The following is a 12,882-nucleotide window of genomic DNA, read 5'->3' on the forward strand; positions in this document are numbered from 1 at the left end:
GTCTGCTATTATAGTAAGTAGCTATTAGAACTACCTCTATGCAAATCATGTTAAAGTGTTTACTCATAGGGTAAATATCCAAAAATTCTTCTTTATAATTTAACAAATTCATAGTTGCCCAGTTTATGCATCTAATGCAAAGTGTGAACATATTCTGAATTGCTAAGATTTATTAATGAGTTTGTTACAGGTTTCATTAAGAAATAAAGATGGTGGTTAGATTTTTAACAGGAAGAATTCCTGGGAGGCTGAATAACACTTAACTCCTGAAGATGGTGGTTTCTATCTTCTCATCTTCCTCATCTCAGGAAAGTAATGGGGAAGATGGTCACGCTCTTCATTTAAAAATCTAGGAGTCATCCTTGATCTTTTTCTTTGAACAGATGTAATAAAATAGTGGGACTTCATCTAAGTCTCTCTGTAGATCATACATAGACACGTGTACCTAGATCTATACCCATGAGCTACATCTATGGAATAAGAAAGCCACCGAATGGTACGGTATGCCACGGGAAACCAGCATCGAATTTCCCCTTCACGTACACGCAGGCACTCTTGTTCTCATTCATTCTCCCTGGCCCTGGGGTCGTTCATTCATTGGCTCCCCGAGAGCGCCTGGCTCAGGGATGCTGCATCACGGGGTGGGAATTTGGCTTTGGGGCAGGAGACGGTGGGCAGGCCAGAAACAGAGCAGAGGTCGTTCCTTCAACAGCCTGAAAACATAGGGTTCCTGCAGCACGGCCGTGGGGTGAGGAAGAGGCCACACGAAGCAAAGGAGAAGATGCCAAGTTCAACCATCCATTTCTAAATTTTGCATAGGGTAGGACCCGAATCCAGGAAAGGAGAAAACGCTGTTTTGCTATCCCTCTGCGTGATCCCAGAACCTTGGTTAATAGCAGAGTTCTAGGACTCACCTACCTTACGGAAAAAATCAGCTCTTCTGCGTTAGTCTAGGAATAAAACCACCATTTATCCCACCACCTGGTACATAGCACCCCGTCACTGCTTCCTGAATGAATAACGTACTCCTAAAAAGTTCCAAGCTGTCCAGCCTCACTTCCCAGATGGCCTTCCATGTCACATCCATACTCTGGCTCAACTACTTCCTCACCATTCTCCTTTGCTTGCTGCCTCTGATCCTATGCTCTGCCCATTTCTCCTCTTGAAATGCCTTCCTACCTTGCCCTCTCACAGGGAAGTTCAGATGTCCCCTCTTCCAGGAAGCCCTCCCTCCCTGATCCTTCCAAATCACTAACAGTCTGTGACTCGTGAGACCACTTTGTCCCACAGCGAAGCACTTCTTTCCACGCCTGTTTTAGAATTACACTCCCTTACACCTTCTGCTAGAACAAAAGACCCCTTGAGGCGGTGGCGGAGTGGGGGGGACATTATGGTTCATTTTTCTATTTCCAAGACTATACATGTATACATGTTTGGTTCTATAAACACATGCTTCAGTGACAGAAATAAGCCCAAAGCACAGCACGTAAGGAGGGTTTTTTCGCTGTATATAAATACCGTTTTACCAGCTAGTGTGATCGATCACCTTACTGCACGAGAGGGCTGCGCACGTGTGATGCCAGTCAGGCCTCTGAGCTCACTGCAGGGGGAGCCAACTCTGGAACCCCCTCGGTCAAGCACATAACCAAAGTGATGTTTACCATGATCAGACTCACCTCATTTGCTAAGGCAAAAGTTCCCCAGTGAATTGCCACAGATTTCCTTGTCTGAACGTCAATGTGAATCCTCACAGCTTCTTCTGGGTCTATGTGCTGGTATTTCATAAACCACCTGATAAAACAGCAATTTATTAATTCTGGCCTTTGGAATACACCCTCAATTCTCATTACTGCTTCATTTAATCAGCCTTGAAACGTTCTGCACAGGAGTGAGAAAGGCAAAAGCCATCTCTTTTAAGTCCACTTTTCTGCTGGAAGACAAGATAAGCAAATCTTAAACACTTGCTAAGTCTCAAGCAAAGCTCCCCTTTGCAAGCCAAGATGTCATTTCACAAGCATTTGATTTTACTGATCATTTATTCTGAAGGTACGTTCTACTCTTAAAGAAGCAGAGTCTTTGCAATCCTGGTATGAATCAAAGAAACTAATGGGTCGAGAGCTAGAAGCCAAAAGCGTGATTCAAGATAACCTGAATAAACTTGCTGAAACCATTGTTTTTTTAGCTTGCTAAAGCAAAAAGCAAACAAAAATTAGTGTAGGATATTTAAAGATTGGGAACAACAACAAAAAAATCAGTTGCTATTCAAGGATGTTATTTAAATACCATACACCATACTGAACCGTGAGGTATAGGATTTAAAGGGAGAGTACCTGCGGGGGGCTACGGGGAGAGTGTGGAAACAGTGTGAGGCTGCCCAAAGTCTAGGGAGAGCAGGGCCCAGAAGGCTGGGGCCTGCACAGAGACCCCAGCTCTACCCCTGCTGGGTGTGTGGAGCTCAAGCCTTCGGCTCCCAGCTCTGCTGCATCGAGACTCACAGACCTGGACTCAACACAGGTGCTTCTGTGTTTCACAGAACACACCACGGACAAGTTCATCGGCAACAGCTAAAGGGTTGTTATTAACTGTTGGGAGCTGCCGAGACCGCTGGGAGCCTGGAAACAAAGCCACTGTGTTCTACTCAACAGCAGGTCAGAGAAGCACTGTTCTGTCCTGCCTCCTGACACTCAGATCCCGGGCAAGATGCAAACAGCTTTTGGTGTTTCTACGGATTTTTTTTTTTTCTTTAAACTCCTATAGCCAATCAAAGCTATGGACATACTCCTTTCCACCCTTCATGTCTATCTGACATAAATTCAGAATTTTTATTTTGATGTGAAAGTTAAAATAAAAACTTAACATCCTGGGGCACTTGGCTGGCTCAGTGGGTGGAACATGTGACTCTCTATCTTGGGGACGTGAGTTCAAGCCCCATGTTGGGCATAGAGCTTACTTAACAACAACAAAACGCAAAACAGAACTTCTTACCAGCTTGCATAGAACATCTGGTGACAGATCCCCACAGGGATACTACTGAAAGCTGCTTGGGGGTAATCATTGTACATTCGGAGAGTACTCAAACTGTGCTGGTAACCTTAGTTCTAAAACTGTTCGTACTGACCAGAGAGATGGATCATGCAGCAGAAGCTACACAGCCTAATTCTTAGAGCAAATACTGTGCTGCTGGCCTCTCCCAGCTTAGTAACAGGACAGCTGCAATGCAAGCAGGAAGGGGGAATTCTGTGAGGGAATTTGTATAGTGAATCTGTACACAATATACCATCACGTATATGGGATCTTTATATATTGTGACACAGGAAAAATCTTCAGAATTACAAATAAGGTATTCTAATATATTAAGAATACCCTGAGGGGTGCCTGAGTGGCTCAGTCAGTTAAGCCTCTGCCTTCCACTCAGGTCATGATCCCAGGGTCCTGGGATCAACCCCTGCATCGGGCTCCCTGCTCAGCGGGGAGCCTGCTTCTTCCTCTCCAACTCCTGCTGCTTGTGTTCCCTCTCTCACTGTGTCTGTCAAATAAATAAAATCTTTAAAATTTTTTTTAAAAAGAGGTGGAAAACCAAAGTTCAAAGACAACTGATTCATAGTAATTTTTATAAAAAATAGGGTAGAAGTATCTAGCGCCTTAAAGACACTAGGGAAAAAAAAGAAAGAAACACTGAAGAAATGGTTTTGGTGAGCTTTTTAAATACAACAAAATCAAATGGAAATAATCAGATTTGCACAGTTCATTTTTGAGTTAGTGTTTCTCCTGCTTGTGGGATTGCCGAAATTAAACGCCATCCTACATACAACTCTGTATCTGTGCCTGTACCGTAGGAAAGAAGACATTTCTTCTACTATTAGTGTTTATTTTCTCTTAACTGGTACCTGTCACCCAGCGTTCGCTGAAATCGAGCTGCATTCTCTGAAATCACCTCTCCTTCCCTGAGCCGGACAATATGAAGAAGAGCACAGGCAGGGCCGGCTCTCCTGGGTCTCCAGTGCCCTGTGACCTTCAACTGCTCTGACTGCAGGCGAGGCAGGTACAGCGGGAACAGCGGGAACAGCCACACTGACGGACACGGGACCAGCGCAAGGGACTCACTGCTCGGATTCCTCGCTTGTTCTCTGCCCAGGGCAGGAGAGCTACAGCCTGGGGACGGGCTCGCCGGACGTGGAGTGGAAGGTGGTTACAGAGAGTTCCCCACGTGACGAACGAGAGCCGGCTTAGCTTTGCTGACTGGCTGATCGGTTTAACCCAAGTCAGAACCGTACCTGAACTTGCAGCTAGGCTGCAGCAATTCTTCAACCCTCGGTCCAGCTTTCCTGGTGACAGGATCTCGGATTCTGAGTCATCACGTAACAGGTGTGACGGACGGAGATACTTGACAAGAACTGAATCTGACCCCCCAACCTCCAAAATCATCACCGGTAACAAACGTCCACCGTAAAAATCACAAACGATACCCCAAATTATCCCGAATTCCAAACTCCTTTAGAGTCAGGCCACCCGTCACGGAGCAGGGCTGCCTCCCCGGGGGGCCCACACACCTGGGTTCATACGCGCCGATGGGAATAGCTGCGAGGTCGAAGGGGCCAAACCGTTTTCCGATCTCTTCGAAAGCCGGGCAATAACCAGTGTCTCCTGCGAAAAAAAACCGACTCCAGGGCCCCAAGACAGACCAGCTGCCCCACAGAACCTTGTTGTCATCCATGAGAGTCCTTTTACACCAGTGCTGTGAAGGAGTGAAGACAAAGGTGACCTGATCGTGGCCGGGGACACAGTTCTCCTCCCACCAGTCCAGCTCGATCACGTTCTCGCAGCCGCACTTCTGCATCCAGTCGAGGAGGCCCAGAGGCACGAACCACCGCAGCTCCGGGCCGAAGCGCTCGTTCAGGGCCAGGACGGAGTTGTAGTCCAGGTGGTCGTAGTGGTTGTGGCTGATGAGGACCGCGTCTATTGGGGGCAGTTCGCTCACGGTGCAGGGCGCACGGCGGAACCGCTTGGGACCCATGCGCTGTGACGGTGACGCGCGAGAGCTGAAGACGGGGTCGGTGAGGAAGATGAGCTCGTCCATTTCCACCATCACCGTGGCATGTCCCAGCCACGTGACCCGCAGGCCGGCCTCCCGCACTCCGGCCTCCTCTGGCTCGTCGATAAAATACGGCTTCAGCACCGGGAGCTCTTTGTCAAGTTCCTATGCAGAGAAAGAAAAGCAGCCGTTGGAGGGGGTTAGAAAAAGGTACATCAGAACAGAGTTTGACATAAATCAGAGAGAAAAGGGCTATTTGGGAGAGAACTGACCTCATTCAGTAAATGTGCTATTTTTGCTTATTGCTTAAAAATGCACATTTCTTTCTGAATCTGACTCCATAAAACCATGACAGTATAAGGTCTCAGTCCCAAATGCAGGAGAGAAAGGGAAAATTAAATTGGCCACTCTGAGCACCGCTGAATGTATTAACCTTCTGAAAAGCTCTCTCCTGTAAGTGCTGGAAGCCAAGCTGGCCGAGCCGTGGTCACTCTGCCACCACCCCTTCACGTGGCCGGTGCCTTTGCTGCGAACACCGGTATCTGAAGCAGCTCAGCCTGGAGGGTCAACAGAACTCACAGCCATTTCTTGGCAGATCTTGTAGCTCAGATAAGAATCGGGACTTTCTGAGCACACAGAGCTCAGAGCAGAGCGCGGTACTGATACCCCGGCGACCCCTACCCCCACCCAGCCCCTGTACAGAGGGCTCACCCCATTCCTCACCCTCAAGGCTTTCCACCACCCAGCAGGCCACAGCAGATTGTGGTCCCTGTGAAAGGATTGCTTTTGGGGGGTAAAGAGATGTAAAAATGCTAACGACGCAAAACAGAAGCATTAATTCCTTCAGTTGATCTACATTTTCTCCTCAGAAGCATTAATTCCTTCAGTTGATCTACATTTTCTCCTCCGATTAAGCGAGAACAAGCAGCGGTTCTGTTTTGGGGTCACAGTCCTGGCTTGTATCAGTGCTTTCAGAATTGTGCTTTGGCGATCTGCTCTACAGCCGGATCGAACTCTCTTACAGGGAGATGCTGTGTGAACCCGGCCATCCTCGTGCCGGAGGGACACTACAGCTCCAACCTCCGTCCCCACCTTCTCATCCACCCCAGAAACATTTCTTTCAAGCCTCAGTAATAGGACAAGCTCTTCTCCAGAGCAACTGGCTTTATTCATTTGACTGCCACTGGGAAACTCTCACCAGTGTCTGCTCTGCTCTGCGCTTGGGCTGGGAAGCAGGGGTAAGTCTCCTGCCGGTGCTGCCCTGGCACGATGGCGCACGTTTCTTAATTGTGGCTTCTCTTCTCTGCCCTAAGAGTCTGTGTGCTCTTCTGTGTTCATCAATCTGATTTTTATTCCTACATCTATTTTCCTAAGTTGCTGCACATCAATTTTGAAGAGTCTGGTATTGGATAATTAAGGAGAAGACAAGATGTGCTACAGCCCAGGAAGGAGGAATGAAGAGCGGGTTGCCAAAGGCATCAGGGACGCGGTGACCTGTGTCAGCTGCTGCAGAACTGATGTGAAGTTCGTGATGCAGAGGAAAGGAAGTCATTTCAGGTGGATAAAATGCCCAAGCAAAGGCCCAGAGCCTAACAGGAACGCGGCATTCGGGGGCACAGGACAATCTATATAGGATCAGAACACAGCCAGGGCCCTGAATGCTACCCAGAGACAGGAAGCATCTTAAAAGGGGGGGAGGGAGGCAGTGCCAGGCTGGCTCAGTCGGCTAAGTGTCCAATTCTTGATTTCGGCTCAGGGCGTGATCTCAGGGCTGGGAGACAGAGCCCAGCTTCTGGCTCTGAGCTCAGCCAGGAGTCTGCTTGCGAGTCTCTCCCTCTGCCCCTCCCCCCACTCGTGCATGCACATACACGCACTCTAATAAATGATTAAAAAAAAAAAAAAGAAGAAGAAGAAGAAGGCTTGTCCCAATTAAGGTTTAAAGGAAACACTTTTAGAGTGCAAATGATGACCCGGGATGTGTCACAAGAGCTGCGGTGACAGATGAAGACCAAACAAAGGAGACAGCAGTGAGACAGGCCAGAGAGGGAAGAGAGCCGAGAGGTCACAGGCGGTGTGAGTGGGAAAAGGCCCATGATGGGGGGAGAGCAGGAGCAGCAGAGGTGGAGGACGACAAAGACGCCTCTTAGCCACTCTACGCCTTAGTCTCCTCATCTGAAAAATGGGTACAGTTGTACCTACACTTCGCTGTTGTGGGGACTGTATCAGCAGTAGCACACTGTAAGCACACTGTATTCTAGATGGGAAAAGAAATCGCAGCCCCAACCACCAGTCAGGCACCAACTTCGACGTTTTTACCGGTTTCCTTTCTCATAGTCACTAATCTAGTTAAGATCCTGGATACTACACAGACACGTTAAAGTCTTCCTCAATGCTCAACTGGCTTCCTGTCAAACTCAATCCCTACCCAAGAGCCACCTCAAAAGCAGCCTACTTCCAGGGTACCACTCTCCCCACCTAGAACAGCTTCACAGGCTCGACTCTACTGATGACCAAAACCCGACTCACCGCCTCAGCCCAGCTGGACGCCCGCCGGTGGACTCCCCCGCTTTCCCTTCCAGCAGTGTTTCACCCAACTCCTGCAGACGGTGTCCCACCTACACGGGGGCTGCTTGAGAGCCCCTCACTATACTGATCCCGCTTCTCAGATTCAAATGCCCTCTCTCTAATCCCATGGAGACCGCAATCGAACTGTGTACCCTTCATGGGGCCAACACGGGGTCTCGACAGGGACAATCACTCCAACCACTGACCCTCCATGCCATTTTGTTCGTGCACCAGCCCGTGGACATTCTGCCCAAACCCTAGCTGAGTGTATAAAGGACGTATCTCATGTCTCACTCAACTTGGAATCAGCCACAGCACCCAGTGCACGGAGCAGTGACGAACACAACACTTGCTCAATAAAATGTGTTGGATGAATGAGTGTAAATTTTTCCAATCGGTTTTCAAAGTTGGTAGTTAGGGTTAGTGAACAAGAACGAATGTTCCATGGTAGCCTTTCAACAATGGAGGAGGAGAGAGGGAGGGAATTAAATAAATAACATTGCATCTGGTACACCCATAACTGGAGGTACAGCTCCTATTAACTACGTCCACTTACAGGGGAGAAAACTATTATGGCACGCACACAAGGTCATGGCAGGCCTTCACACTTACTGCCTCGCACCACTGACTCCTAAGTATGATCTCATTTAATACATATTTTTCTAGAAAACAAGTAACAGTCCAAGGATCTGATAGTAATCCACCTCTTATTCTCCCCTGAGGAGACAAGGAAACTTTTGGAGAGGGCAGGTAATGTACCTTCTCCTGATTCCAGTGACCATTTCATGGGTATATAAATAAGGCAAAACTCATTAAATTATATTTTTTGAACAGGTGGAGCTTGGATTAGGTTATTAAAACCATTTTAAAAATCTTTAGCAGCATCATGTGTTAAAAGGGCATCAAAATATCCATAACAAAATTCCTTGAAAACATTTGCACTTTCTTTTTGCTCTAATTTTAAAAGCCACTTGAAGTTCCCAGTGTCCCATGACCTGCAGACTGGTGGGAGGTAACAAAACCCATGGCACAGAGCTCCTGGCAGCCTCCGCTACCCTCCAAAGGATTAACAGGGAAAAGCGGAAAAAGAAGCCAGTCACCCAGGACCACATAGGTATGATCCTAACTACAGGAAATGTCCACAAGAGACAAGTCCATAGAGACAGAAGGTAGACTGGTGATTTCCAGGGGCTGCAGGGGGGCAAGAGAATTTGGGAGCTGATGACTAGGACATGGGGTTTCTCTGAGGGGTAATAAAAATGTATTAGATGTGGGAACGGTTGCACAACTCTGAATGCGCTGAAAACCACTACAACTGTAGAGTGTGTGAATTAAAGTTCAACAAAGCTATTTTTAAAAGGCCAAGTACTGACAACACATCTGAACTAAGCAATCATACCTTCATGCTTCCTCCTGCATGCAGTTTGTTTCTAAGCCCAGCATAAAAGAACACCTTATTTTAAAGAATCTGATCTCTAGCACCACTGTCCCCTAAAATGCAAAGAAACAGTCTATAACTGAGATTCCAAAAAAGACAAAATAACTTTGTCCTTTTGATCCTCAGAGTCTGAAAAAGCATGCAGAGGGGCACCCAGCTGGTTCATTTGATGGAACTCATGACTCCATCTTGGGGTCGTACGTTCAAGCCCCCTGTTGAATGCAGAGATTATTTAAAAAAATAAAATTTTAGGGGCGCCTGGGTGGCTCTGTGGGTAAGGCCTCTGCCTTCTGCTCAGGTCATGATCCCAGGGGCCTGGGATCAACCCCTGCGTCAGGCTCCCTGCTTGGCAGGGAGCCTGCTTCCTCCTCTCTCTCTGCCTGCCTCTCTGCCTACTTGTGATCTCTGTCTGTCAAATAAATAAATAAAATCTTTAAAATAAATACATAAATAAAGTAAATAAATAAAATTTTACAAAAGCATGTAGATTAGGGATAGAGAAATTCTTGTTTACTTGAAGAAACCAAGTACTCACTTGACATCTTTTTTTACAGGTCAGGACTTTTCTTGGCTGGCCTTCCTCTTTTTAAAGCCGCAAATGGGAAAATCCCTGGGCCCATAGTTAATGGGGACACTAGTTAATGTTTACTTTTCTTGGGGAACTGGAAAAATCCTACCATGCATTCAATGGCTGTTCTTTGCCAGACACTGGAAGTGGGTTCTGTCATCTAACTCTGTGAATCAGATGTCACCGCCATTTTATAGATACCCAGACCAAGGGGAAGGGGTCACTAAGAAACTTGCTGGGGTCACACAGCAAATGCATGCTCAATCAGGAGTGGAATCAAGGCCTTCCTGGCTCTAAAGTCCCTATCTTTTCATTAAACCATAATTCTCTCCATGGCATAATTTAAAACAATGAAACCCATATTCCTATTAATATACTTATTATTTTTAGAGTATATATGTGCAGGAGACAGAAGAGAAAAATTTGATATAAATCTGCTAAAATCGATTTCTTTAAAAAAAATCACATTAAAAGACTTGAGTTAAGCCTTTTCTTCCACCTGAAAGCATATTTTTACTGAGGATACACTATACTTTGTAATTCAGATTTAAATAAACTTTTTCGTATTTATTTTGACAATATCATGTTAACATTGAATAGAGACTGTGCTTGTTACCAAAATACCTCCAATGTAATTAATTATTAATGCTAATGTTTTATATTTTTGCCATGCTATCTGTATTAGAAGTACCAGATCCATTGAAATGGCTTAATATTTTTAAACTTCTTGATTATAAAAGAAAATACCCTTCATAAAATATCTGCAAAATACAGGAAAATAGAAAGAAGAGTGGCCATCCATTACATCAGTCTGCAGAGATTACAGCCACTGTTGACATTATGCTGTCTTTAGTCACAGTCCTATTTCTATGCATGGTTAGCAACATAAGGTATCCGTACTTTCTGAGAGAATGGGAGACAACGTGAGCAGGGAGGGACAGAAGAAGGAGAGAGGATCTTAAGCAGGCTCCATGCCCAGCACAGAGCCAGAACCTGAGATCATGATCTGAGCCAAAATAAGGAGTCAGATACTTAACCAACAGAGCCACCGCGGTGTCTCTAAGTTTTTTTAAAAAGAATTTCAGTGGCACCTGGGTGGCTCAATGGGTTAAAGCCTCTGCCTTCAGCTCAGGTCATGATCTCAGGGTCCTGGGATCGAGCCCTGCATCAGGCTCTCTGCTCAGCGGGGAGCCTGTTTCCCTTTCTCTCTGCCTGCCTCTCTGCCTACTTGTGATCTCTGTCAAACAAACAAACAAACAAATAAATAATCTTTAAAAAAAAAAAAATTCAGATTGTGACATTTTCATCCACCCCTTAAAACTCTGAGATACATACTTAAGTATTTAAAAATGAAACAAACAGGGCACCTGGGTAGCTCAGTTGTTAAGTGTCTGCCTTTGGCTCAAGTCATGATCGCAGGGCCCTGGGATCAAGTCCCACACTGGGCTTCCTGCTCCATAGGAAAAGTGTTTCTCCCTCTGCCACACCCCCTGCTCATGCTCCCTCTCTCGCTGTCTCTCTGTCAAATAAATAAATAAAATCTTTAAAAAAAAAAAAAAAAAATGAAGGGCACCCAGGTGGCTCAGTGGGTTAAAGCCTCTGCCTTCGGCTCAGGTCATGACCCCGGGGTCCTGGAATCGAGCCCCACATTGGGCTCTCTGCTCCGCAGGAAGTCTGCTTCCTCCTCTGCCTGCCTCTCTGCCTGCCTCTCTGCCTATTCTCTCTCGGGCAAATAAATAAAAATTAAAAAAAAAAAAAAAAGAAACAAACAGGGGCACCTGGGTGGCTCAGTCAGTTAAGCATCCACCTTTGGCTCAGGTCATGATCTCTGGGTCCTGGGATTGAGCCCTGCACTGGGCTCAGTGAGTCTGCTTTTCCTTCTCCTCCTGCCACTCCTCTCTGCTTGTGCTCTTTCTCAGTAAATAAAAGCTTAAAAATTTAAAATAAAATGAAAGTGAAACAAATAGATTGAGGAAATCTGTCAGAATGTGAATGGAAGAAAGGAAGGGAGGAAGGAAGGAAGGAAAAAGGAAAGGAAAAGAAAGGAACAGAACAATGAAATACAGAAAAAGATCTAAATGAAATAGAGATAAGCAACATGCCCAAGAAAGACTCCAAATAATGACGGTAGGGGTGTCCACTGAACTGGGGAGAAGAGTGCAGGAACTCACTGAGCACACCAACAAACAGAAAACATAAAACCAAAAGCAATCCAAGTTAAAGAATGACAAACAAAATAAAAAATACACTAGAGGAAATCAAGAGTAAATTAGCAGATGTAGAAAAACACATCAATAATCTGGAAGACAAGGCAATGGAAAGCACACAAGTTAAAAAGCAAAATAAAAGAATTTTTAAAAATGAGGATAGGTTAAGGTATCACATGGACAACATCAAGGAAACATTCCCCTATGAGGGGTTCCAGAAGGAGAAGAGAAAGATAACTTATTTGAAGAAATAATGGCTGAAAACCTCCCTAACCTTGGGAAGAAAACAGACATCCAAGTTCAGGAGGCACAGCGAATCCCAAAAAAGATGAACCCAAGGAGGTCCACAGAACACATGATTAAAATGTCAAAGGTATGGGGCGCCTGGGTGGCTCAGTGGGTTAAGCCGTTGCCTTCGGCTCAGGTCATGATCGCGGGGTCCTGGGATCGAGCCCCGCATCGGGCTCTCTGCTCAGCAGGGAGCCTGCTTCCTCCTCTCTCTCTGCCTGCCTCTCTGCCTGCTTGTGATCTCTGTCAAATAAATAAATAAAATCTTAAAAAAAAATAAAAATGTCAAAGGTAAAGATGAAGAATTGTTAAAATAGCAAGACAAAAATGAAAATTTACATAAAAGAAAAACCTCATAAGGCTATCAGCTGATAAAAAACTCTGCAGGTCAGAAGGGAATGACATGGCATACTCAAAGAACTAAAAGGAGAAAACTTACAACCCAAAATACTCTATCCATGAGGTTATCATTTATAATGCAAAGGGAGAAAAAAAGAGTTTCCCAGACAAAAAAAAGTTAAGGTAGTCCACCACCTAAATGTTAAAAGGGCTTCTTTAAATGGAAGAAAAGAGGCCACACAGATGTAAGGAAACAATGGATAAGACTACAAAAAATGGGACAATGTAAACATAAAACATAGCGGGGGGGTAAAAAGAAAGTTCTTCTAGAACATGTTCTAACTTACTTGACCATCACTGAATAGAAACTGCTCTAGACTTAGGATGTTATATATGACCCTCCTGTCAACCACAAACCCAAAACCCATTCAAAAGTAAAGAGAAA

At 45.6% G+C, this 12,882-nt stretch overlaps 1 protein-coding gene across 3 annotated transcripts in view; it reads right to left on the bottom strand.

Moving 5' to 3' along the window:
* The window catches only part of NAPEPLD (N-acyl phosphatidylethanolamine phospholipase D), a 49,453-nt gene that overhangs the window by 2,837 nt on the left and 33,734 nt on the right, over window positions 1-12,882 (bottom strand). For all 3 annotated transcript variants that reach the window (XM_032873302.1, XM_032873301.1, XM_032873303.1), the window contains exons 3-4: window positions 4,551-5,197; window positions 1,677-1,791 (exon numbers count right to left, since the gene is read on the bottom strand). In XM_032873302.1, the coding sequence (XP_032729193.1) occupies window positions 1,677-1,791; window positions 4,551-5,197 (762 nt within the window). The remainder of the gene's footprint in view (window positions 1-1,676; window positions 1,792-4,550; window positions 5,198-12,882) is intronic.

This window comes from Lontra canadensis, unplaced genomic scaffold (genome assembly GCF_010015895.1).
Source record: "Lontra canadensis isolate GAN:19392208 unplaced genomic scaffold, GSC_riverotter_1.0 scaffold48, whole genome shotgun sequence".
Lineage (NCBI taxonomy): Eukaryota > Metazoa > Chordata > Mammalia > Carnivora > Mustelidae > Lontra > Lontra canadensis.